This window comes from Falco rusticolus, chromosome 13 (genome assembly GCF_015220075.1).
Source record: "Falco rusticolus isolate bFalRus1 chromosome 13, bFalRus1.pri, whole genome shotgun sequence".
NCBI classification, from domain to species: domain Eukaryota; kingdom Metazoa; phylum Chordata; class Aves; order Falconiformes; family Falconidae; genus Falco; species Falco rusticolus.
This window is the reverse complement of record NC_051199.1, coordinates 16,077,980-16,105,948: the sequence shown is the minus strand read 5'-3', so window position 1 is coordinate 16,105,948 and position 27,969 is coordinate 16,077,980. Positions and strand designations below refer to the sequence as shown.

The window sequence follows — 27,969 nt, the reverse complement described above, 5'->3', positions numbered from 1 at the left end:
TTCTGAACTGAGCTGCCACCAGACTTCAGTGTTCTTTGGACTTTATGTGGTTTTCCAAGGAAGGTTTTAAAATGCAGGTCTGCTTGAAAAAGCATCGATGAAGCACTAGTTTACTACACAGATTGAACAAACATGCAGTCAGCCACAGAGCTGCTGACTTCAGAAATGTTTCCAATTACGCATTACCTCATTAGTTCCACACAGACTTAACTAGATTCTTCTCTGGCTGACCTTTATCCAAAATTACTACCCAACTTCCAATTCTATAAGCAAAAATTGGTCAAACCCTATTTAGAAAATTTGTTTTCTACTCTGTACGCTGCTGAGCAGTTATCTGGAGAGTTTTACTGCTTCCAATTACACACAGCCTTTATGGAAACTAGTAGAGTCACAAAGACATCAAATTAAATATGAACATGTAGAAGCTTGCTCACACTCTAAAAAAATTAACTTTACATGGACAAAAGGGTTTGTAACAAAATACTACATCATTCTATGGCAAGACTTTGCTCAAAGTACCTTCATTAAAGAAGCAGAACTACTAAAAATGTACGGCTTGTTCTTTAGTTCAAACTGGCCTCCTACAGCATCAAACATATACTAGTATAGGGTAGGCAAAAGGAGTTACACAGATGCAGTTAAGTTCACAGTGAGTGGCATTACCTGATCAGCTTTGGCACACAGGAAATACTAGGTGTCCTGGAAGTGAACGGTGATGCCACAGAAGCCTCAAGTTCAGACAAAGATATACCACCATGTGCCCTCTTCAGTGCCTGCCAGTTAATGTTGAAATAGAAAGAGCGCATTTTAAAACCTGCTTTCAGCTGTAAAACATAACTGAACAGTTTTGTATGGAAAATAAAAATATACTTACGCCACAGTCATTTGCTCCATCTCCACACATGCCCACATAGTAACTATAAAAACCAAACAGATGTCAGCATTCTGAACCATTCCCTAACCATAGTCTGTTTAGCTTATTTCATTAAATACTTCTACATTATTTGACTTATTCAGGGTTTGCATAGTAATGAGTGACTGTTAATGCTAAAAGCAATTACTGTTGCCACTATACATACAAGGAAGTGGACAGAAAAGTAACATGACTTGGCCAGGTCAGCCAAACCAATCATGTTTATCAGCCCTCTATCATTCCAAGATGGTCTAAAGCGTCTTTGCTTTAGGCAGACAGACTTTTGTCTGTCTTGCATAGCTACAAGGCCTGACACCATACAGTAGTATACTGACCATGTATGAACAGAAGTCACCCAGTTAATAGTACTTCTGTAATATACAAAAGACATTTGGTGCATTTGTTTATTAAGCCAAGCAACCAGATTTATAAAACATGTTAGTCAGTTTAGTTATTCATTATTTATAACTTCATGAAAAGTCTGAAACTTTTACAACTAGCCAGCAGATGGTACTACTCTCATTCCTGCTCAGCTAACAGGCTGATTTACCAACTCGGGGATGTTACATTAGCCCAGCCTTTTCATCTGGTAAAACAGCTAACAGCATACACAATTTTTTCTTCCTATTGCACCACTCAGTCAACCCTCCCGGCTTTCTATGCTTAAGCAAATACTTACTCTACATTTTGTAAAGCTTCCACCAACTGAGTTTTCTGATCAGGCGCCATGCGAGCAAACACAGTGCCATGTAACACAAGCTGGAAGACAGAAGATCTCTTAATGCTCACAGGGCAAAGTCTGTTCACCATCAAAAGTGCCCATACTCAAGTAAAATGCTCACCTTGGGTACCAGGTCCTGAAAATGCTCCAGAATCACTGCAAATGACTTTCCATTCATTGCAAAATGGTATTTGGTCATCTGGAGATCCTCAAGGCTTTCATGGACCAATTTAACTGGAATATCCTATCAAAAGCAGTTTAACACTCTAGCTGTAATGTATTTACACAGATACCTTGTAATTTCAAGCTAATACTCAGAGGAGTAATCCCACAGATCTCACAGTAGAGGAGGTTTCTAAGAATGTTACTTGAAAAAAACCTCATACAATGAAAACACTATTAAGAAAATACAGTTTAATGTTTCAACTGCAAGCAGCTAGAGCAGTCTTAAGAGATTGAAATGTGGGGGAAAAAACCCTGCCTCCTGCACCACTAACATGTCAAATGTTGTATCACAGTTGAAAGACTATCTCCCCCAGCTGTTTTACTACTCTGGTGTTTTAAGATCTGAAAGTTAACAAGTACATCAATTCTGATTTGACATTTAACAGCAGATTTTCTATTTAATGGAATAAGATAAAAAGAAAGAAACTCAACAGTAAAACTAACTGCTTACACTTTAAGAACATAATAATGTTTGTATTACCTCTGAGTTTATGGCTGGTGATGAACTAGTGCATTTTGCAAGGGTATCTGCATAATGCCAGTTGATCCTGGCAGCCTGTCCATCCTTTGGAGGTAGTGCTTCAGCAATAATGACCTTATCCTGAGGTAGAATCATTCCACAGTCTCTGGCCACAGAGATAGCAGTTAACATGTTATCCCCTGTTAAACAATTGCATTTAAAAAGGTTTCAGTTAGAAAAGGATCAATAGTGTATACTGATACTCCATGTAAGACAAAACCAACAAAGCCAGTTTGAAACTAGGACTGCCTAACATACCAGTAACAACCTTGGGGCAAGCCAAGCCTACAGACAAAATTCAAAGCCTAGCCCATTAAACACCTCCTCGGCACTAACATCACTAGAAACTCCATATGCTTCTTCCAGCCATAAAGATCTAGATTCTTATTGACCAGATCTTAGTATATATTGAAAATCAGGCAGAAAACATGCAGCCATTTATAATACCGCTTTTTAAACATGGTCACAGAACATGCAAACACTAAGTTGTATTGCAAACCTATCAAAACATTATTCCAAAGTTGCAATAACTGATTTAAAAAGCAAGCACACATATTGCATGGAAAACACTGAGCATAGATACGTCCCTGTAAGCAGGCTAGCTAAGCCATTCTTACCACCCTCCCCTAAAAAAAAAAAAATAAAAAATTACTTATAATTCAAAATGGTAGGGACCCTCAGGAGGTCACCTAGTCCAATCTCCTGCTCAAAGCAGGATCAGGCATAATATTAGACCAGGACCTTGATCTAGTTTGACCTGGAAGACCTCTTAGGTTTTTCAGCCTTCAATTCAGTATAAAGTAACCTGTGCATGGAATCGGGGAGAGGAAGCTATGAAGTAGAGTTAAGCCCTATACTGGTTTCTGATCTCTGACTTACCAAACCAACTTTTATCCAAGAAAGAGATTGGTGTCTGCATATTCTCACAATAGTTTCTAAACTTCCCTCTCGCTATAAATACAGTGTAATCCCAGCCTACTGACACTAAAAATTGACTTCATACACTGTAATTAAAGACCAAAAAGAGATGGATTTTTATTTTTTTGAGTATGAATGTTTAGATGCCAACCTGTAACCATGACGGTGCGAATGTTGGCTTTATGCAAATCTTCAAGTACAGCAGGGGTTTCTTGCTTCAGCTTGTTTTGCATTATAATTAACCCCATAAAATCCATGTTGCTTTCAATAGCATCTCTGTAGAAAAGGAGGCAAGGAAGAGAACACTGGAAGAATTAGAATTATTAGATGTAGCTTAAAAAGCCTGATTTTCTGTTTATCAAAGGGAGATGTTTATTTTTAACCACAAAAAGTAAAGGATTTGCTTTATAAAAAAGGACCCAAGATTATATATAATAATTTATACTTATTTCCCTTCTTTTAATTGAACACCAGTATAACAAAATGTTTCCGCTCAAGCACAATTTTTAGTTTTTTCCACAAGAACGCTTTCTAAAAGAAATCACATTCTCAAAAAGCTTACAGCTAGGAAAATATGCTCTAAAGCTAACTGCATTCACAGCCAAATTTTAAGATTTGTTCAGAATGCACATCTTCAGTTTCCAAATTAGCTAATACTTAACATACAAGTACCAAGTTGTGTTAACCAAGGCTAGCAAGATTAACAGACATTAGCCAATTAAATAAAGCAACTAATTAATTTTGGTTTACATGAAAGTCAGCGTATTTACAGGTCTTGAGTATTTTACTGCTACTGTAGATTTTTACACTTGAAATTGGAAAACCCATTACTCTTTGTACTGCTTTGCAAAAAGTTCATCTTGTACACAGAGCTGATACAAAAGAAGAGTCAAAACTGGCATTTTCATAGCGATGCTACACTTTCAAACACAATGGAAAAGATAGCATTATCTATAAAACTAGGACCAGCTGAAAAACAATTAACAGGAAATACTACTCTTTAAAGGAAGAAACCTTTCTGCCTTCCAAACCTTTCTGACAAGCTTTGCAATGAGAAAATGGACATGCTATCTATAGCAGATGAAGAAACTATATCAAACATGCACAGGAGACTTTCCACTGTGGGCTAATATCTTTAATAGACACAGATGATAGAAGTATGTTCAAATACCAAAGAAATCAAATGAGGTTTCCTGCCACATTAGCATAAAATAAACACCATAAGAAATTAATATTGTAGTTCATTTCAAGCTTAAAGATGTTCCTCATAATTCACATTATTGCAGAAAAACTTATGTATCTTACATTTCTTTGTATTGTCCAGGGTACAAATAAAGAATGCACAGAACTACATATGTCAAGAGAGAAGAAAGCTAAAGAAGAGTAGTAACTGATTAAAACAAAAATAAACATTGCATAATTAATTGAAAGCATGCTCCTTTTAAAGCTTGTTACTCATTAAAAAAGTGAAGTCACTCTTACCTATTAATAGTCTGGACTTTGTGCCATGTAAGCTTAGACTCCAGTTTTCTGTGAGCAAGAGCGATAACTCGGAAGCCCTGCTTAGTGTATTCTTCCAGGACACACTCAAAGTCAACAGGAACTTTAAAGAGGTCAAGTTTAGAGTTATTAAAATTATTCAGATTACAGGTGAGCTACACAATAAATAAGAATAGTTTGTTCCTTTACCTGTTTCCTGCTTACACAAGCTGGCAATCACTTCAGGGGCACCTTTCATATAAGCATCCATTCTCTTCTCCCCTAGAACTCTCGCTATTACACACATACGTTGCAGAACTGAAGAAAATGGAAACTGGCGCACAATTCCAATTTCATAACTGGTCTGTGTCATACAGGAAGGAAGAAAAGGGTTACACCTATATACATTCTAAGAAAACAGGTACATGCTTAATTGAAAAAGCATACATACCGGAAGCTCAAACAGCTCCTAAAAAAAAGAAAAAAAAAATAATACATTTACTGTAAATATTCATTTTTAAGTATTTTTCAGCTACAAACTATTTAAACATAAATCAGTAAATTAATCTACACAGCACTCAATATAAATTCACATTGTATTTGCAATGGATTTCATAAAAGCTGAATACAAATATACTGCATCTGTTTAGTATCCTTTACTTTCAGTGAGAGACAGTAGAACTTCAGAGCTTGATTCCTCGATTAGAATTTGCAAGACCTTTCAGTCCAACCTGTGTCTGTTTAGCTATGTAAATGATTAAAGTGCTATGGTATTTGAGAATAAGGCCATGATTATTAAGTACGTATTTTTTAAAAAGTCATGTAATAAGTTTCGAGAATGTTCACGTGTCAAGCTAACTACACAGTAATTACTGCTGTGCATTACATGGAGTTCTGAACAAAAAAAGACACTTCTATCTACTACAGAATAAGAGACATACAGAGGAACAAGCTTGCTATACCCTCCCACTACACTGATCTGGATAGTCTGGTTTTACAGTCACATGCTTAAATATTCCCTCCTGAAGTATTAAAAAATGCTTCAAAATGCAGACAGAAGAAAATGTTAAATCTGCCAAGTACATTTTGGTTTTAACTTGGCACTTAAAGCACACATCTCTAAGGTACAATGGTGGCAAGAATTCCATGCCATGCAGTGACATTAGCACACCTAAGCACTTCATTACCACAGTAAGAATTGGGTAATGACAATTGGGTAATATTAAAATGTGTAAGCTCAAAAAGCATTACAGCACTTCATAACCAGTCCATAAGGGTAAAGCTGACAATCAGTCTGCTCACCTTTAAAGTGGCATATACTGAATCACTACCTTCAACAACAGTTTAAACATGTTTTCCCTCTTTGCCATCACAAACCACACAGGTTTGATCCTGTTTGAATTATATCAGCTAGAACCACAGCATACGGCAAAATGTGTGTGTTTAATACGAAGGACTACTTTAACTCAAATAATTGGTTTGAATTTTTATACCATTTCTTGATTTGTTGCTTGCTTAGATTCTGGGAGAAGTTGTTTTGAAGGTCGAACCACTGTCGGCATAATTCGATTATGAAGGGCTGTTTCTTCTTCAGTTGCTTCTTCTAAAATCTGTATTAAAAATAAGCAACTAATTTATACTTTCATTAACTTTGATCTTCTCATAATGTAATTTTCAGAAAATAAACAGGCTTGGAAGTCAGCCCAAAGTGCAATGATCTTTCTGAACAGGATTTCCTGTGAGAATTAAATGTCTTAATTTAGCAATTAACTTAAGATCCACTTCACTATTTTACACATTTATTCTATGCATTGACACTTTGCAACACGCATCAGAAAGACGTAAATTAGCTCTTCAGATCCCTTCAGTTCTATAAACTGTTGCACTGAACACATTTTAGGAACATTTTCATATTAAGACTTCCTTTGACACACAGGCGTTATCAAAAGCCCACCGTTTTACAGTTACAGCGTATAATAGCTTATCTTGCACGTAACAGTGTAGGAAATCTCAAATTACCGACCTTAAAAACGTTGCACCTCTTGAAACAAGCACACACTTACCCATCCTATCGCTTCAAACATCTTCAAATCAAGCGGATCCCCCGAAAGTACCCCTTCAATTTTTGTAAGGGAATGACAAGTTGCCATGCAAGCAACAAACTCAGACTTCAGCAAGCTCTCACTGCAAGCCCTCTCTTCCGGCAAAAGGAAACTAAAACAATGAAGTAATAATATACTTAGCACTATAATTATTTATTATGAGCCAATTCAAAAGGTTTGTTTAGATTAGCAGAAGAAAATTGACTGCACAAGTCTCTTCACTTGTATTTTCACACATCACAGCAAATAGACTAAGACTCTGGGCTGGAATCTTCAGAAACAGTCACAACTTCCGTCTCCTTCAAAAACTGTGTTAATTCACTATATAAGGAATCAAACTAGACAGAGTCCTCTTGTCACTTTGTACTTTAGCAGCCCCAAAAGTCATCACTTAGGATTAAGGAAACATGCTGTACTTCAGCATTTCTGCAGTGTGAACCTAATGAGGTCTCAGGCTTTACAAATTAAATTCCACCTCAGCTGTGTAAGAGTTATGACTTTCATTACACCTAAACCATATTTTCAGTTGCATTCTTACAGCTCATTACAGAAATGCAAACATACATGAGCTCACATTGAATTTTCTACTCTATTCTGCTGAAGCTGTTAAAGCATAACTAAGTATTATATTTTCTATCAGCCCTGAGCTTTTCCTTACCGAGCATTTTCCACCCGTTGAATTCCCCAAAGATCCAAGCCATCCTCAGTAAGTGTGCCAGTCTGCAAAATAAACCAAGGGGCATGGCAAGAAGAAAAAGCTTTCAGAAACTAGTTATCCTGAGACACAGCAAAAATTAACAGTTAATTAACCAAATTACACCTGAACAATACACTTTTTTTTGTTTTCATCTAAAAATCAAGACTTCAGGACAGGAAATAGAGTATCTACCTTGCTTTTTGCTAGTAATAAGTTCCAACTCTGTTAAATAACTTAAACCATTCAAAGCAGTCATGCCTCTCCTTGGAGACAGGAGAAATGAAACAGACCCTTAAATTCCAAGGATGACAGCTCAACATCTCTATGTTCAGGAGTTGGGAGCAACAGAAAAGAGGTACCAAACCCTTAGTACTACTTTCTTACATAGCTAAAACTGAAATATATTTATAAGGATAGCCACAAATTTTGTGGAGGTACTTAAGATTTCAGATAGAAATCTAAGGAGGAAAATAAATTTTATTTAAGAATTAGATACAAGCAAACGATTCTGGCTAGTGGCATTACTGTCTTCCACTAATGTCCCTGTTAAGGAATAACAACAAAATATGCTGGTTTGGCTTTTCATTGAAATAAATGAAAATGAGAAACAAGTCTGACCTCACACTTCAATCTTCCACAAGCCTGGGTACTAAATAAAACTCTTAACAGACCCCAATTCTCACCTTCAGGGGTGCCAATAGTAAGTTAGTACTTTAGAGTCTTGAGACGATAAAACAGCTCTGTATTTTAACAACTTTTTAGAACAGACAGAATTAAGTGCATTACAGGTAGTAAACACTGAATACTTGGAAGCTAACCGGACATAAATTATCTAATTTATACAAAAGCAATGAATTTTCCTGTAGCTGCCAGTCTGTGTGAATTCCCACATATAATGCAACACCACTCCATGTGGCAACACAAAGTTTCAAAATTCACCTAACCTTATCAAAACACACAAGATTGAGCTGGCCACAAATATTTATCCTTTGTGGGCTGATGCAGAAGATACCAATTTTTTTCAACCTTCTTTGTGCATAAACGATGCCAGCAGTCATGGCAGCAGGGAGCGCTGGAGGCACTGTGATAGTGATAATGTCAAGAGACTCAATGATGATGGTATGAGCCGGAACCTGCAATAAAGATCAGAGCTAATGAACAAGAACTCACTACTTAAGGATTCACTATCCCACTCAAACGTGTAACCATAAGCAAAATCCACACATTGCTTTCTCCAGTACAGCATGTTCTGGATTGCCCAGAAACCTAGCATAATCTTCACCCACCATCAGCAACCACAATAATCCAGTCCTAAATTATCCACCACCCATAACTTCAAGTTTTCACTATTTCCCCTGCAAATGCATTACTTCAACACAGTTACTGAATAACGCAAAATTTTTTGAGAGAAAAAAAACTACCATTAATCAGTTATCAATTTCTTGGTAAGGATTTTTTTGCCTGCAGCATGCTTTAGATGTGCTGTTATCCTATTTCTTCCAACTAGGTATCAGTCAGATGGTAATCTTAGATATAATAAAGATAAAAGTCTAATAACTGGGTCAGTAGAAATTGAGATAAACTCAAATTTCACCGTAGTATATTCAAATTCCACTCCTCTGCTGAATTTTGTTCTCGGCAAGTTTGCCTTTCTCATTCCGTTGACATAAAATAAAGCAAAGACATTTTCACTTAAATACGAATTGTTTCTTATCATCTGAAGTGTGTTGGAAATTGCGACCAACAGTTTTCTAAAATATGGCAGTTGTGGACCAGAAATGAAAACATACCTCATTTAAGATGCTATTGACAACCGTGTAAAGAAACCCAATGCCTGCCACCACCACCAGAGACAGGAGAAACAAATAGGCATCTCTGTAGAGTTTAAAATCAGTTGGCTTGGGATATAGTATGGAACGAACAAGCTGTCCTTTAGCAGTACTAAAGCCTAGAAATCAAAAGGAGTAAGTTATTAAAAGTATAAACAAGAGCAAAGCTATCCAAATATATTTAAAACCTCAATGAAACCCTTAAGCTACTCATTTCATTAAGACTCTCAATACACAGTAACAGATGTTTTGCAATACTGTAATTAAGGTGCTTCAAAAATGTATATGCACATCAGACTAAGCACTTCTCTCCCACGGCAAGGACATGCAGCTGATGCAAACGAACCTTTCTTCTACAGCAGCACTAAATCCTCAAATGATTTGGCCTGGAAGAGTTTGTTGTATTACATTTTGTCCCTCAAAGTGCAGAGCGAGTGGGTATGTTCATTAGTTGTCTAGTTAAGCCAGTCCTTGCAAAAAGCAAATGAATTATTCAGAGTCCAACCATAAGTACTCAAACAGCAAGCCTCTGTAAACTCCCTTGACAGCCAGAAAGGAAAAGGCAGGAAAAAACTGCAGTGCACAGTCACGTTTTGGAGAAACCTACCTCTTGATTGCATTTTGACACCTAAACTAGGAGACTAGACTTTATATAGAGTCTTAAGAGTCAAACAACCCTGAGATCCTCCTTGAACCTTTGCCTCAGTATGTGAAGACGCCAACACAAATTTTGTGTGTCCAAAACATTTGGTATCTGCTTAGACTTCAGCGTCTATTACTACAACCTCAATATCAGTGTCAGGTCTGCTGGCATTAGTCACAGCTCCTTAACAGCTTCTCCGTCTGCAAGCCATCACAGCAAAGGTTAAGCTTTCCACACCGATATCTGGCATTCAGGATTCTACCAGAATGAAGAAGCTATTGCATCAGCCTTCAAGAGGCTAAGTTCGTCACAAGTGGAACAAGGCGTGAAGCCTCCAGGCTTTGATTTTGCTACTGCAGAATACAAACCATGAGCCTGTTCAGAGAAGCTCAGCGTGTCAGTATGTACTCAAGTATTTAGCCATGAATCCTTTGTAATTCTACACAGCAGTCAAAAAAAAAAATATATCAGAACTAATTTAGTTTTGTTTTCGTTTTTAATGGTTTTGCAGAATGTTCTGTGCCACATAGGCTAGAACACAGCAGGGTAAAACAATAAATTAAAACCTCATGTGGTGTCTTGAGAGAACACACTGGACAGATAGCTCTAGTGCACGCTTCTGTTTGCTAAAAAAAAAAAAAAATAAATTACCAGTTTGGAATTCTTTAGAATTACAATAGGAGCCACAATGACAGACACATTAACATATCTATGAACTGAGTTTCAGGAGGAGAAAAAAAACAACCAACAAAAAACCAACAAAAAATAATTTAGTTCATCAGTATTTTATGTGTGTTTCAGCTGTAACATCAAACATTTCATGTTAAAGGCTTGTTACACTGTCACGTTAAACTGTCAATACAGTCCCAGCAGATCAATCTCATATCATGATATATAACAAGATTAAGACTACATGTCTTTGCACACAACCATATGGAGTTCTGCTCTCTTAGAATTCTTTTAAGGACTAAATTCTCTAGTACCTTCAATTTTGTGGTATCCCCCTCCCTTAGACGGAGGGATTTTTACTTATCTCACTAGAAACAAATTAATTCTTGCTATCAAACACCTTAGGAGCAGGAAGCTACAAGTGCTGTGACATCTAACCAGCTCTGTGGAGTGGGAAATTCCCTACTTGTCTAAAAGATGTCCCTGTAAACCAAACAGGAGAACACAGAGGATTTTGTATCCTTTTGCTCCTCTCTCTACATATAGTCATAGCAGACAAGAGTACTTGCCCATACATAAAATCTGAACAAAGTCCACAAAGCCAAATTCATCCTGTTTACAACATAGGAGCTAACTGCCCTGTCATGGGCAAAGAGCAAATTAGAAAAGTACTTCAGATGGCAGGGCAGTAAGGCTCAGTGTGTTGGAAGCAATTACAATTCTCCTTGTCAAATTTCAAGACCATGGTTTCAGATTTTTAAAAAAGCATTATTCTTCCCACAGAGCAGAAGTAGCAAGTCTTCAGCAGTTCATTTCTGTTGCTGTTCTGAACCATCTATCTGTATATACACATCAGGCTGGGCACAAACTTTCTTATTTAAGAAACAGAAGTTGAGATGGATATTATTAAAGGGGAGATCTGTTCAAGGGAAGAGAAATATTTTTCTTTGGGGAAAAAAAAAAACAACTAGAAAGACATTTAATGAATTTAACAAAAAAACCCCAGAACGTTACTGCTAAAACAGACTAATAGAAGGTGATGACATTAGAGAAAGAGGCTGCTGATTAGGATGAAGTTACTTGCTGGAAAGCTTGCTTTAAGCAGTATTCTAGTCAATGTAGTCAAATTTATTCTAACAAATTTTATTACAGCCTGGATTATAGCTTACATTCACCTATTTTGTGGTGGTTTTCTTAAGATCATTTTTGTAAAGCAGTATCCCGCAACTACACTCGTCTGTTTTTAATAAAACATCTGTATTATCTAAAACCACACCTTTAACACGTAAGTAAGGACTGCTGTAGAAAGGGCTACATCAAACACATTTTTTAAGCAAATGTTATGTGCTTTGACAAAACTATGGGCAAGAGAAAAGACATTGCCAATGACTCCACTAAAATAACCCACTCCCCACTACTCCCCTACAATCCAACGGTATGCCAAACCTTTCAGAGAGGCATATATAGATTAACCAACACACAGCAGAAGACATCTAAAGGATCTGAAAATGCATTCAGATTAAGTTTTAAATTGATGCTAAAGACTGACCCATTTTCTTGCTTGCCAATTGATACTCTCCAGGCCACTATCTAGTCCTATTACTGGTTTAAAGACATTTATCAAATTCTTTGGGTTGTACTCATTTATCCAAGTTTAGCAACACTCAACACAATACTCCAAAGTATCAGTTGACATACACCTACAGAAGCGAGCAGCATGTTAACAAGCAACACACTTAACAGTTGTATGATACCTGTTCTTACTACTAGAGCTTTGACCAATTCTCCAGTATAAAAACGGGTTTGAATGACATTGGTTCCACAGAACAAAGTATGTCGTTTATGCACTTCTGGGCTGTATATTTCATCTCCCATTGCTTTCGGATATTCTGAAGGATTTGGTAGATTAATCTTTGTGACAGGAACACTTTCACCTTAAATGGAAAAAGAGTATCTAAACAAGATCAAATAAGAACAGACATTTTCTCCTTCACAGCTTCAAACAGAACAATATAAACTCACTTGATCAGCACAAAGGCAGACTTATGGAAGAAGTCATCTTCCTTTCAGTACGTTATTAGGTAGACGCACCTAATTAGCCTCAGCTCACCAGATTTCTTATCCAAATCTTATTTAACTCTATTCTTTATTCACCAATACAGCTTTTGTGCCTCTTACTTCAAATCACATTGATGTAAAATAGAGTTCATTAAAGAAAACAGGACAAGCTTCCTTCTGCTGCAAGGCATCACCATCACCTGATCCTTACTCAGAAAAACTAGAAGCTGAAGAATATTATTCTCAGCTCCTTTGGTGGCTGAGTACACTCAAGCTAGGGCTGCAATCGATCTTTATCAGTTGCTAACAGCAGCAAGAAGCTCAAGCACATTCAAAGAATTGAACATGATAAAACACACATTCTTTGAACTACAATTTTCTAAATGCTGCCAGTTTGGACAGATTGTCCTAGGAATAACAAAAACTCCATCCTGTTCAGTGAAGCTGTCCTTCAAATACATCAGGTCCCTAGTTTCAGAGTATGCAGGCACAACTTGAGATAATTTCTGTTTTTAAATACAGCAGAACACTCCACTCACTACCTTCATTCTTGGAAACAGCTAAAAAGCTTAGGGAAAAGCTTTCTGAAGAAACACACTGCAGAACTCAATTTGCACTGAGAACACCAAGTCAAGAGGCAGGAAGACAAACTGTCAAGAAGAAAGCTTTTCAGCAAGAAACCATCACTCATTTTTGGAGTTGCCTAAGCAGTACCAGGTAGCTGTTGCAGATAAATAAAACACAAGTACTTAAGTATGTACTTAGAAGTATCTGTAATTGCAAGAACATCCACATTTCAAGCAAAATAAGCATATCCACTTCTGCTAGAATGTACTGCAAGTCAAGCATGCACACAGCTACAAACCGGTATGTTTAGCCACGCAATACTGTATCAAGTTTACTTTACCTGTTAACATACTTTCATTTACAATGCAAGTACCACTAAGAAGTACTGCATCACAGGGCATAATTGTCCCATTAGATGGAATCAACATGGTATCTCCAGGCACAAGGTCAGTGGAAAGGATTTCTTCTGTTTCTGAGTGTTAAAACACAAACAAGTTTACCTGCAAATAGCCACCATCTACAAAACCTGATAAAAATCCTCATGAGCAAAGACCCAGGTGGTGACAATTACAATTATACTCCATTTTATTAATGGCATTATGAAAAGTTTTCTAAAAGATACAGAAAAAGTCATTGATAAGCCCAATTCCATCACAGATTAAACTCTAGAGCACATGGCTATAGTTCATAATAATAAATTGATCAGGCTTGTACAAAAGATAATAACAATTAACTACAGTATGACTTCGGCATAAAGACACGAGTCCAATACAAACGCATGTCTTACAAAACAGTATCACACACCATAACCTAACCATCTTCAACTACTGCAGTATCCAAACGAGCAAAAGTCCAGAAATCAATTTGCAGCCCCTCCTGGGTAATAAATTGCAATGGAAACCAAACGCATGCACATCTTTAAGCTAAGAGAGAAACTACAATAACAGTTATGTATCTAGATTGGTAGATAATGAGAAACAGGAGCAGGCCAAGCACCTAACCTAGAACAAACCTTGAAACTAGAAGGATAATCCTGAACAGATGACTATCCTAAGTTCCACTTTGCAACTTCTCCATTTCCCATGCAATTTTGCTAAATAATGCAAGCATTTCAAGCTGGTCAAAGAAAACCCAGATGCACAATGACTTTACACTCACACTTAATGAACAATTTAAACTTCCAGACTGCCTGTGAGATTTACCTTGATTTCCTCTGCAGACAGAAACCCTTACAATGCTGTGAGCTGCTACCATGTCATGTAACATAACATATTGCTGCAAAGGGGAGAAAACAGTTCATTATTAGAAGCACAGCCTGTTGTTTTCTAAACGCACCTTCAGTCTCTTCAGGTAGAGGTCATGAAATTCTTTACTAATGTTCTTTTACAACAAAATGTTACTCGAAACATTCTCTTGAACATAGTTTAAGAAACTTATGGGCAAATAAAAGTTTGAGTGCATCAACCTGTACAGGTTCCTACTTTTTTTTTTTTTACTGGAAGCAACTATACACTGACACATAAAATGTTACAGATACATTTGGTCATTAACATACATAAGTAAAAAGTGCAGTAGTTGCATGAATCTGGGTAAGTAAGGGGTTTTTTTGTCTCTGGTCTGGATTCAGAGATTGCCATTTAAGAGTAATTGCTATGACTTCCATCAGCTACAGCAAAGTCTACAGAGAAAGAAGCACCACCAATTTAACAATCCACACACTTGGCTGGCACTCAGTTCTGTTGTACTTTTTCAAACAGAAGAAAATAACGTAAGATGGAATCACTACTGTCAATACAACTTTGTACATAAACTTGTGTCCAGATCTTATTGAAGTATTTTCCATACTGATCAACAGTATGGAAAATCAGCAGAGAAGGGTCTCAAAGAGAACTGTAAATTCAAATTCTTTCAGCTCAGAGGGAAACCGTAACGATATTCTATCTGTATACCTCTGAAATTCTGAAAGATTTGCAGGCAATTTCACATCAAAATAAACCCATCAGTAAAAAGCTGAATAGATTCATCTGTTTTCTTTGAACTTACCTTTCTAATGGTGTAGAGTGAGCTAACAATGGATATTACAGACATGATCACAATTGCTAATGCATAGTAGTGATATTCATCAGTGATCCACAATATCACACTGAACAACTGAAAAATGTAAAAAGGGTTGAGAACCTAGAAGAATGACAGAACATTAAAGTTACACCAAAAGGTCGCATGTATTCTCCGTCAGAAAAGAGTCAGTCATCCTCCTCCCTCCATGGAGGAGATAAAGCTTTCAATTCTTTATACATTTTGTTTGTTTTGCTAAACTGATCCCTCTTCTTCACTACTTCCTCAACCCCTCAAAAGCACAGTTCTCACTAAAATAATACAAGAATACATACTTCTAAGACTGCGTGCATTTTCCTATATATCTCAAAGCAAAATGATAGGAACATCTGATACACGTAAGTTCCAATTCTTAAATTAATTTGGATGTTATATCTACTTCTTATTAATAAATGCACTGACACCTCAAGTTCTCACTCCATTAGTTTAGGCTGGAGAGTTTCTTTGTTCACGTTCCTATCATGCGTTATTACAGCACACAGGTAACAAGTTAATTATTCAAATCCACCTGACACAAGGAAAATTAAACAAATCCAACAGAAGTATATGCAAGAACAGACTTGATTTGATGCATAATGCTGTAATGTATAATCCCTGGGCTGATCATGGAGAACACAGTCATTTTACGTTTGAAATTAACAACAAAAAATAAGATGCATACCCTCTCAAAGAATTCTGACACATTTTCTAACATCCTCGCTAAGGCACCAGGTTATGAGCTCTGAAAACCTTACAGCTAAGGCCTCTGAAGTTTGGAGAGCTCAAAAATAAAGGTCCATACCATTTTGCTTTATAGTGCTGGGCTCTGGGGGAAGGTTTCTGGTTTATGTTACTATCTGAAGATCAGTCCAATAGCCATTGTACTTAAAGTAACTTTTAATTATATACTCTTTTTTTAATTTGTTAAAGTAAAGATCTTACCTCCTTAATCAGAAGCTTAAAAATGGAAGGCACTTTCACAGCAATTTCATTTACTCCATAGAATGCTTTTCTGAATCAAAAAAAAGAAAAATATGAAGACAGTTAAAATTTTTATTAGAAATCTTACTGACTTCAAATTCCATTAGTATGAGAAAGTATAATATAATAGTTAATCAGTGGCCCCTTTTATTTATCATATTGTTTCAAAAGGTGTTTATTAGAAAACATTTACCTAGGGAGATATTCCAATACAAAGATAATTACTTTATACTTCAATTTATAACTTAATGTTAGGTTCTTTCATAGTAAGATTTCCCTGTAAACTCTGTATAGGTCCAATGTTATTAAACATGTCATTCTGAAAGCCAGCATGGGGTTCTCATTAACTTAAGCTCAAACAAGTATTAACTCTTACCCTGCAGTAAGACACTATTTTAATGGTCATGTATCTTAGTTTTATTCTTAGCATGAAGAAAGGCAAATCATGAAAGGGGGGACAAGAAACTAATCTCTGATGGGATCCGAGCTGGTTAAATGACATTGACATGAAGAGACCCTTAACAGATGTTCTTAAGGAAAAGCTTCTACTGCAGGAAAAGACACAAAATGACAGAAAATGGAATGATAAGCAAGCAGATGCTTCTGTATTTTAAACTCTAAGTCTCATTTGCAAAAAGCCAGCCAGGAATGCAAGTTTGGGTAGTGTATCAACAAATCAGAACACCCGTAATTAAGTACATATCTACAATTTCACAATAAATATTCCAGCTTGCTGTTCACATTTGAGAATAAAGCCCTGAACTATGTTCCATTCCAGTTACATTTTAAAGGTTTTTTTCTAGACTAAGTTCCTCTCTAACTATGCACTTCAGCTGTGTCCCTCGAGAGGCATATCTACACTATTAGTCTAAAATAGTATGTTACAAAATTAATATATTTTCCCCCAGTTATTTCTTGCCAACCAAAATTAAAAGAAAAAGTGGGGAATGCATTTAGCCCCAACCAGCCAGAGACAGACCCAAGCAAGTTACGGGACACACCAGTGATACTAACTAAGCTTTTAGAATTAAAGCCAAAGTCCTGAGACCTGGGAAGTTTCAGCCTGATCTTCCTAAAAGAAGAAATCAGTTACAGTTTAGGCTAGGTGTGCTGCTCTCTGGCATCCAATATTCCTTATTATCCATCTAGCACACTATCCCCTCTCTCACAATGACCATTAACCAAGGATGTGAAAGAAAACAAGCAGCAGAGTGATCTCCCTCAGCGTTCCCTTCAAGCCTTCAACAATCTGCAGCTTGAGACAAATGACCAGCTTTCCAGCTAAAGAACCCTTGATGGACTTTTCCACTGAAAATCGGTTTATTTGCCTCTGAACCCATACACACCCTTCAATAATGACAATATGTTATGGTAACATTTATGTCATTTAAAAGCGAGTTATATGGAAGGAATAATATTCAGAGATACATTCTGAATTACTTTAAGCAACAGTTCCACTTCCCATGGTCAGTGTAGTTTGAGAAAAGTCAGTCAACACAATATCAAGAATCTAGTTCCTACTCAAGTACAGTTAACAAGAACTTCATACGTTAACAGCCTTCTTCGGAGGAAGTGTAAGAGCCTGTCTGTAAACACTAACCACTCAACTGTCTTCTAGTTTGCACCAGTATTGGAACAAAAACCATTCTTCCCTCAAATACTGTAGTGTTACCTGTATTCATGCATTCCCTTTGTCAGTCCTCTGCTGTGTTCGTTATGAATTGAAGAACAGAATGTAGATTCATCTAGGCCTCTAAGTAAAGGAAAAAAGTCAATGAGTTATTTAAGAAACCTGATATTTAAAATTAAGTATTCAGTAACTCAGAAGAGCTAGGTCTTTGCCAAGAGCTACACTGAATTATAAAAGAGCAAAGTCTACGGATTACTGTTTTTCTAGCTATTTTTGTCACAACTGCAGATACCAATGAGATGTTAAAAGCAGTTCCCTCCTTGACACATCTTACTCAGGACAGTCATAACTATTTCAGTCAAAATGGAGCTATACTTAAAAATTAAGTTAAATACTAGCATAACGCGTATTCAAAGGCCTCTAAAAAGTAAGTTTATAAAGCATTATATGAACATTATATGAAATCAATATGGATTAATATTTCTTCAAATTATCATCATTTGTCTCTAGCAATGGAAGCATTTTGGAAACAATTATTAATCAATTTACCAAATCTATACTGAAGCTATTTTGCAGCATCTTGGTATCAAATTTTATCCATGACTAAGTAAAGTACAGTCTACATTTTAAGTACTTCCTTATCACTGGAAGACTCATCTTCACAGGACTTTTCCAACTGCTGTGAAAGCAAATGCTCTGATTTAGAAGATCTGCAGATTAGCAAGCACACCTGTAACATCACTATGTCTACAGCTACAGGATCATTTCAACTATCAGACTCAGTAAATCAGACCTACCATGCCCAATATCCAGGCGTTTTCTAGCGGACAGACTTTGGATGCACAGGCAAACAAACATCACTACCTTCCAAAAGGCTTTCACAGATGACATGACAAAGCCAGCACTATTCAACACAAGTCTTTTTTCACATCGGGTATCTATTAAGTTATCTACCAAAAATGATTCCGTTGACCCAGTGAAAAAAACCTCCTTGTGCATACATGAAAATCTCTAGAATGCAGGGAAAGCTTTAAACATCTCCACTATTGCCAATGCTAGGCTCATGTTTCCACCAGCATCTCATAAAAGAACAGAAGGTGAAATTGCTAATGTATTAATCTGGCCACAGGTTTAGGCTGCTCTAAAATTTTTCTAGTTCAAGGATTTTAAAATTATGATATTTAGATGAATAAATATACAATTCTCTGTTAATAACTGTGCCTTTCATCCCACTCTATCCCAAATTACCCGATTTTTCTTTTCCTGCATGAAAAGGAATGTAACAGTGGGCTTAAGAAGGGTCCCTAACACTAAGTACTTCGTATGTAAACATGAATACCTATGTGTGTAATGTCCACGCAAGACAAAGCTTCTCGCAGGATGTTATCTGCCTTTTACAGTACTGTTACAGTAGTGAATTCCCAGGGCATTTAAAAAAATCCCTGCATGCACACAGTTTATTACATAAAGCACTCATCAACTCACTCAGAGGTTCAGTTGACACTAGCTAAAACAAACAGACATAGAAGGTCAAAGTTGCATCCTCTTTGGCTGTGCGACCAAGTCTGATTTAGTTTAAGAACAATTACACTTGCATTTCCTGTGTTTAAAACAGTGACCTTAGTATTACATTATTATAAAAAGAACAATGATATGAAACTCAAGTTCTCATAACCGAATTAGTGGTCCAAGAAAACTTTATTTGCCTTCCTTCTGTATTATTCTAAGTCTTTAATTATGTGATCAACCTGTTCTGTCTCTGGATACCTGCATAATGAACTGCACTGAGTGAATCTATCTTCATGATGCAGTATTGTGCTTATATCACAACTATAGCTGTGTTGCTTGCCTTACGGATTATACTATAATAAAAGAAAAAAAGCAGGAAACAAAGTAAGCCTTCAGTCTCGTATACCACCTCTTTACAAATACTAACTTGATTCTCAACCATGTTACTACCTAATACCAATTTCTGTTTTTTACATAAACTGAAGAGCAGATTAAGAAGTATCTCTGTTAAGGACAAATTTTTAAGACACTTTTTCAAAATATTCATCATTCCTTAGTTCAGCTGTTACCTTGCAGGTGGTACCTAGTACTTCACTACATGATCATACACAATTTTCACTTTTTTAGGCAACAGTTATAGCAAACTCATTCTTATCTGACCTTGTGCAAAAGTGACTTAGTACTCTGCCAGTATTGGATATGTCTCAATCCAGCTGTTTCTCCTGTTTATTATCCAATTGCTAAATAATGGCGTGCAGCCCAGCTACAGTACCTGACTGAACAAGTGGTCAGGCTCAGTCATTGCTAATACATCAAACAAATGAAAGTTTGGCATATCAGCAAGAATGCAATTGAATAAATGCTCACATAACTTCACAGGCATATCTGAGATTTTTCCAGGGCTTATAAATTGGCTGAGTTATCTCAAGAACATCAAAAGGCACAGTCAAACAGCCAACAAATGCCAATTTTCAAGTCACTGCTTTAATGCTAAGGAACAACATTTTTTCTAAACACATGGAGTCATATGATTTTTTTTCCCATACCTGTTCTTAGCATGAAAATTTAGGTTTGTGTCTTTTTTTTAATCTCATCTATGGGAAATATTCCCCCTGAACAGTTTAAATTAGCAACACTACAAGCATGGAAACAAGACCCTGTAATGCAAAATGACAAGCGTCACTACCTGTAAGACTGTGATTCAAGGGAGGCTTAACATAAAAAATGCTTATGTTTTTAATTACTGATGTATGAACTGACAGATTTACACCCTTCCAGAGGAGTGCTCAGGTTTGTAACTGCTTGTATTATGATCATTTCTTTAAATTGTTGTCATTGCTGATAACTTGCCATACTGTTTTCACACACTTTTTTCAAAAACGTTAAGAAATGTCTGCAGAGTACGTTTCTTCTTACAGAAATTTTGGCTTTTTTTCTCCTTCAGTCACTGGTCATTAATTTTGTCTATATGTAGTGCTTGGACTTTTCCACATGATGATTCAATGCAGTGAACTTTGATTTAGGTTAAAAAGAGGTTATATTTCTGATCTGAAGTTCTCATTTTAACAAGTAGTTTTCAGAGAAGTCTGTATTCATTTGACTTGTTAGCACTATGATAAGGCCATATCAGTGGCATCAGAAAAAAGAACTTTCTTCTCAAGCCTAACATCCAGCAGCACTGTTGCATGACAACAGAAAATATGGTGTATCATATTCACTGAGCGCAGCTAGTACTGTCTACTAAAACCCATTTTCTATCAATGGTAGAGATCTGGTTTTGTTACTAAAAAGTAACAGGAATCAAATCCAGCTCAACTGGACTAAAATGTAGCAACAGACCTACACAAAGATGAGCAACAAGGTATTCAGTGAATTCCCCTATTCCTAGATACTCCTTCTGGGTCTAGCTCAGCAGCAATGCAGAAAATACAAGTTATTCCATCAGAAGGAAAGTTTTTAAGAGTTTATAGAAGGAGAACTACTGTCTATAAACAGGTGCTCTGATTCTCAAATAACACTCCAAGAGCAGGCAAAAAGCCTGCAGAGGCATGCAGCCTGTCACCCTATACAAATCATGCTTGATAAAGGTAGATTAAACAAATACCTTCCTTCCAAAGTCACACAGAGTTAAAATTTCCCTGCTCTCACTGTGGTTCAAACAAAGACTCAATGAAATAAAACAGCTGGTCAGAATATGCTACCAATTTTCACTACGTTCTTAGGCATGCTATTGCATTAAAAAAAAAAAAAGTTTGAAGCACAACACAAAAGAAAATATTCTTACCGTACAACATCAAAACTTTGAACTGAATCATTCCAGAAATACTTCACGCTGTGATGTGTGAAATAACGAATCTGCAAGGGCAACAGACACACATATTAAACTAGCACTGCTTAACACCTCTCTTCTGACTGGCTTTATTCTGAACAGCAACAGAATGAATTTAGAAAAACTTCACTGAAAAATGAATACTTCTCTTTCAAAATAACCTTCCAAGTATTCCACAATTTCCAGTAACAGCTTATTGAGGAAAAGATTTGTGCTCCACCCAAAGAATGAGTTAGCCTTTTAGACAAAAGTGGCAGTTCACATGTGCTGTGTTCTGTGTGTTTACTCTAGATACTACTTCAGATACTTTGAAAATTAGCAAGTGTAGTACTGCAGGTTTACTTACAGGCAAATATTTTTTCAAATCATTTTTATTCTCTTCTGCAGCAGAATCACAAAAATGAACAGCATGGCCATTTGAAACCTTGTGTACAGTGGCGTTAGGATTCTGTAAAGGATTGGCTACCAAAGAAGGCATATTGCGAACCTTTGCACAAAACCATATCTTGAATTCATCCTTAAAAAGAAGGAAAACACCAAGCTGGTTGAAACAGCATTTAAGCAGCATTTATTGCAACAGTTGTAGCAAAATGTGTCATCAACAGATCGGAGATTAGCAGAGCCCACACACAACCACAGAAGATAGCCCCAAGTTAACAGCAGCTACCTTAAGAATACATTTTCTTCCCACAATTCTAAAAGCATATATTTTGCACTGCAAGATTTTTGGTTTTGTTTTAAGCAATGAGTCTTGGTACTTGAATTTTGACACCTTCAGCCCTTCACAATTTAATATAGTTGTTCTATAGTTGGAGGAACTGTGGGATTCCTATGCATTCAGCTGCACTCACCCTGCAACTTCAAGTAACACAGATCATAACCAGGGATTGTACACAGCAATTGTGCAGGAAGAAAATCACCTGAAATCAAGCCGCACTTGGGTCCATAGTTACACCTTAATTCAACAAATGTATATTTGCTGAACAGGGGAAGGAAAACCTGAAAACCATGTTATTGGGTTACATGAGCGAGGCACCTGTTCTGTAACTTTTGATGACAACCACATTCATGTACTTAATTCTTAAAATCCAAAAGCAAAGACTTTCTTTTTGCTATGTCCTCCACAAACAGCTGTCAGGCGTCTCATATGAGCAGCAAATTTATCTGCATTACCAAGGAGCACAGTTCTGCAGTGCTGTAAAACAAAATCATCGCAGGCAAGGATTTGCTTATTTTAGCAAGCAGTGTGAGGGATGCCAAACAACTGCAAACTGGGAGAAGCGCACCCTCCTATAGACTTACAGTTGTTCTCAGCAGAACCACTTCACAGTCTTTAAGCGTAGTCCTTTTGCACGTTGCTTTCACACGCCACTGAGGCATCCAGTAGAGGAGGAGGAGAAGAAAGCCACCAGAAAAGATCACTCCTACAGTAACTAGCACCAACTTCCAGCGACACAGATCATAGCCATAGATCTCCTGCATGGAAACAGGGAAACAAATAACAAAACAATGACCCTCTTAACTACTCTGACTCGGGAAGCCAACGTTAATTCTTCACATAGTGCGGTATTTAAAGCAAATCAAATTTCAAAGCTATTTTCTCCTTTTGCTTTTCTAGGGGAAGGAAAGTTCTAAAAGACTTAATACATCATGGAATGGCAACAAAAAGGAACACTGTTTCGCTCTGTCAGAAATACAAATATTAGTAATAGCCTGACAAAGGCAGAACATCCACATTGTTTAAAACGTTTCCTTGCAGGACCTGTCTCCTCTCTGCACTGCTCCCTAAGGCCTGAGGGTGCAGCGCAACCTGCCTTAACTGAGTGAACAGCAGAGTTTTTGACCATAAAACAGCACAAGTCAGCTAAGCACTTAAGAGCAAAAGTCTATGTGGTTTTGTCAAATGCTGATTTTACAATAGCATTTGACCAGCTAGCACGCGTAGTTTTGAATTGCTGGTACTAGCTGTATTTCATACTTTCTAAACAAGCCTGTAAATATATTTATCAAATACTGCTTTTTAGTAGAGAAAGTGGCTTATTTTGCCTTCCATTTAACAAGAAATGCTACTGTGAAACATTAGAAACAGCAAGCCACGCTGTCAAAGGCTCTGTAACTTGCACCAGCTGGAAAGATCCTCTTCTCCCATTTTAAAAAAAAAAAAAAAAAACCACAAAAAAAACCCCAAAAAAACCAACAACCCACAAAGTATTAAGTGTGCCTTGGTCAAAGGCAAGTACCAACTTAACCTAATGACAGCCAGGAACAGAAAATAGTTCAGTGACTTTCTGCATGCTGTGTTACATTCCCGAGTTTCACATTACATCATTAGATTATATTTCCTGCTGTAAAAGGGCAGTGAAGTTTCCCATTGAGTCCCACCCACACTGTTCATATTGACACCAACTTTTTGCAAATTTTTTGTGCTTTTCATTAAACAGTATTAGAAATTGTTCAAATTCCTTTCCTAAGAAAAGGCTTTTCAAAAAGTTTGTTTTGCAGCCTTCTCAGCTGACAAAAAGCATAGACAAAACCCATTCTCTGTTACCCCCAAAACATTGGAGCTAGTATTCACTCTTTACCAATAAAAACAGGTGGGTGAAAGATAGTGTGAGAGGTTAATGCTTCTTTTAAGGCAAAACAAAGTTATTTCCTCCAAAAAGCATTTGGTTTAGTGATCAGACCATAAGCATCTCAGTTTCGTTTTTTGTTGTAAGGTGTATTTGCTTACTCTCCATATCAGAGCTAGTCTGGCGAAGAACAGCTTTTCCTAGCAGCATGCACAAAGACAGAACAAGGACTTCAATTCACATGAATCTACCATTTTTTAAAACAATTCCTGCATACCCCAATTACTTTCTGCTGTCTCTAGAAAGGGCTAGAAATTTAAAGATCAGCTGCCACTATTTTCCTGTCAAAGCTAACTGCTGCATCTTCCAGGACAAATGAAGAGAGATAATTGCTCTGGTAGGAAGGAAAGTTTATGTGCTACCAAATATCCATAAAACTGTTTGCCATGCTTTAAGGAATGGGTCTTATCAGCAAAAATACAAATATGCAAGGATATGCTCAGTACAGTCAGATTATGGAAAATTAACCTGTTTTAAACGACAAAAAAAAAAAAGCTCCAGGATTTGAAGCAAACAAAAACAACAACAAAAAAACCAACCACAAGCCACTTAGCTTCCATTTTCCTTAAAAAGAAAAAAAAAAAAAAAGTGCAGCACCAAAATCTGTTGGTGCTATCTGCTGGACTAATGACCTCAATGTAGGCAACCCAGCACTTTGCAAAGGCTTTCAACAAAAATGTACCCTATCCAAAGACAAGATTTCTTAATACAAAAAAATACTATTGAGGATAACCTTATAAAATTGCTAAAGTGATTTAAACTAAGACAGTCTACTTCCTGATGTAACATGCCCCATTTAGAGTGAAAACTATGAAAATGTGTAGACACACAGAATTCATTACCATCTCATCTTCCTCTGCTTTATTGACAAATTTCTTTTCTTCCTTCTCCATGTTTAGTATGATATGGAACTTCTCAACTTGAGATATGGAAGACCTTTAACAACAAAAGAATTAAAAACTGAAGCAACATTGCTGATTTTATATGTATTAGGTTGTTTTATTTTCTTTAAGTGCATACACATAAAACACACTGACGCATATTAACAATTGATCTCAAGCTTGCACTGTTACTAGTTTCCAGTAGTAACAACCCAAGGAGCTCTAGTAAAGCTCTGTGATTGAACACTGGATTGAATACAAGTGAAATACTTCAGAAACAGCAGGCTTTGAAGGACAGAAAAGAGCTTGTACCAATTTAACTTGGTTACATTCCACATGCAGCAAGCATTTTTTGGTACATTCTACACACTTCAGATGGAAACATAAATTAAACCTGTAAAAAAAGCTTACAAGTAGGTCAAGAATATACATTTCTATCATTCCATATGTAATAGCTCCAATCAGCTGCTTTCAGAAGCCAGGCTATTCTTCAAGAGATGTGCATCTCTCACCTGAGCAGAAAAATAAGTACATGCTAAATAAAGTTTAGTCCCTAGTTTAATATTTATAAATCAAGACATGCTTAATGGTCAGTTAGCCTTTTCCCTTCTTTCCAATTATTTTACTATTTAATTTGTATCAATGGGTTTATTTCTTGTTGTATATCTCTCATAGTTGCAAATCTCGAGGGGTACTCTGAGGACAGATTATGATCACAAGTTTCACAAATACAGAAAGGCATGAAAAAAATATGAAGCTGTATGAGATTAACATAGTGCACACAGATCCCTATAAGGAATACAAATAAAAAGCTACAACACAGTATAAGGCTCGTCAGAAGTTTCAGTATCACACACACAAAGAAAATCAAAGATACCAAGTCAAAAAGCTAAATTTTTGAAATCAAAACTGCACCTAACCTTCATTTGGGTGCTCTTGTACATGTTAATTGTATACAATTTATAATTAATGCACCCATCTCATATTTCCACAGGAACACCTGCCACAGGTAAAACCACTGAATAGCCAGTGCTCACCTGCCAAGACATGGATTAACTATCATTCTCTGCAGTGACATCGTACAGCCTTTAATTACTGCACATATATGTCTCTCAGAAGACAGTACTTATTACCACAGCACATAAGCTGTCTTCAAATATTAAGGATTCACTTTTTCAATTGCATTTTCCATCAATAAGTCATGCAGCCACAAAAAGTTTTATTTACAGAATTATATTTCTGTTAGAGTTCACAGCTCCATGAGAGAATTATTAGATTTATCATACTTGAACTAGCCTGCTCTTAAACAAGCATGCATTTCCCTGCTGTAGTGTACTGCAACATCAAAAACAGTGCCTGCAGGCAAAACTCCAATCTTGATGAACGTATCTAGCAACAACTGTACAGGAAAGCACCAGGTGGCAAAGTAAATGCAAACAGCTTCAAGATCAATAAATCTCAACTGAGATTTCCACATGGCCAACACGTCAGAACAGGCACCTTATGGGACGCCACGGCAGCATGAGAGAGAAGTGCAACTGCTTTCATTTAGGGCTGTTTCACAGCTAGGAAGGAGCGGCAAGTTGTCAGTCTGAAGAAGCAGAAAGGGAAATCTCAGCACTGAGAGCACCAGCAATAATTCCTGTGATTCAAAAAGTTCTTTGAACAGCTGTGTAGAATCACACAGGGAATATATGAGAAGCATTAGGAGGCTATTTTTGACTCACTTCATTAGCTCCATCTGCATTATTTTATACTCATTTATTGAACAACCTTAAACTAACACACATTCTCAGTATTTCATACAGTGCTTGTAAGTTTCTCTATTCAACTCAAATTCAAATCTCTAAACTTCGAAAACGTAAGAGATCTTTCCTTAGTTGATGGGTCATGAAAATCATTACTATTCAGCAACAAAGAACAGCACTCAGAGTCTACTCCCTGTCATCAGCCAAAGCTCATCATCAAAAGTTCAAATGCTAACAGCTTTGTGTTCGTTTCTCACTGCCTTGCTGAAAGTTGGGGTTGAACTCAACCACCAGGAGTTCCACAGAGGTGCCCTCTCTGGAGGTGACTTCAAGGCTGCTGGCTCAGGCTGAAGAAATAAATAGCAGCATCTCACCAATTCAGAAGAGACTTCAGCCATCTGATTGATCTATCTTTCTTCTATAATACAGTGGGAAATTAAACATCTTAATACTTTAAGGATATAATTAAATATAAGCCTTGCACTACAATGGAGTATGAGATTTTACTAGTACATGAACTGAAGGAAGGTTAAAATCCACTCACAAGCAGCAGTGTGGACTCAGGAATACTCAAACACCAAGTGCCTCCGATGCAAGGGCTGCCACTCAGCCTCTCCCCAGCACAAGTTCCCTGGAGTGAATAGCTGGAGGTGGTCTTTCCCCCTTTAACAAACTGAAAATAACAACCAAAAAGCACTATTTATTCCTTTTAAAGAAAGGGCCAAAACCAATGGAAATGGTGGAAGTTACTGTTATTCCACTTACATAATTTTTACTCACTGAGCTACCACTGCATAGCTAAGCATATTCTAGAGTCAGAAAAGCT

General features: G+C 36.8%; 1 protein-coding gene across 5 annotated transcripts in view; it reads right to left on the bottom strand.

Moving 5' to 3' along the window:
* Positions 1–27,969, bottom strand: part of ATP13A3 (ATPase 13A3) — a 61,266-nt gene that overhangs the window by 13,738 nt on the left and 19,559 nt on the right. For 4 of the 5 annotated variants that reach the window (XR_005107180.1, XM_037406348.1, XM_037406351.1 and 1 more), the window contains exons 3-26: positions 25,357–25,450; positions 23,187–23,360; positions 22,231–22,401; positions 21,840–21,910; positions 18,089–18,169; positions 16,378–16,447; positions 15,385–15,519; positions 14,544–14,616; positions 13,682–13,813; positions 12,471–12,650; positions 9,366–9,523; positions 8,520–8,708; positions 7,537–7,598; positions 6,840–6,990; positions 6,270–6,386; positions 5,228–5,245; positions 4,987–5,140; positions 4,780–4,900; positions 3,449–3,573; positions 2,341–2,519; positions 1,756–1,878; positions 1,593–1,672; positions 875–917; positions 664–773 (exon numbers count right to left, since the gene is read on the bottom strand). Coding sequence is in view for 4 of the 5 variants with exons in the window: in XM_037406348.1 (XP_037262245.1) it covers positions 664–773; positions 875–917; positions 1,593–1,672; positions 1,756–1,878; positions 2,341–2,519; positions 3,449–3,573; positions 4,780–4,900; positions 4,987–5,140; positions 5,228–5,245; positions 6,270–6,386; positions 6,840–6,990; positions 7,537–7,598; positions 8,520–8,708; positions 9,366–9,523; positions 12,471–12,650; positions 13,682–13,813; positions 14,544–14,616; positions 15,385–15,519; positions 16,378–16,447; positions 18,089–18,169; positions 21,840–21,910; positions 22,231–22,401; positions 23,187–23,360; positions 25,357–25,450 (2,811 nt within the window). In the remaining variant the exon portion in view is untranslated. Of the gene's footprint in view, positions 1–663; positions 774–874; positions 918–1,592; positions 1,673–1,755; positions 1,879–2,340; positions 2,520–3,448; positions 3,574–4,779; positions 4,901–4,986; positions 5,141–5,227; positions 5,246–6,269; positions 6,387–6,839; positions 6,991–7,536; positions 7,599–8,519; positions 8,709–9,365; positions 9,524–12,470; positions 12,651–13,681; positions 13,814–14,543; positions 14,617–15,384; positions 15,520–16,377; positions 16,448–18,088; positions 18,170–21,839; positions 21,911–22,230; positions 22,402–23,186; positions 23,361–25,356; positions 25,451–27,687; positions 27,817–27,969 lie in introns of all 5 variants that reach the window. The other variant, XM_037406350.1, reaches the window with a different exon arrangement.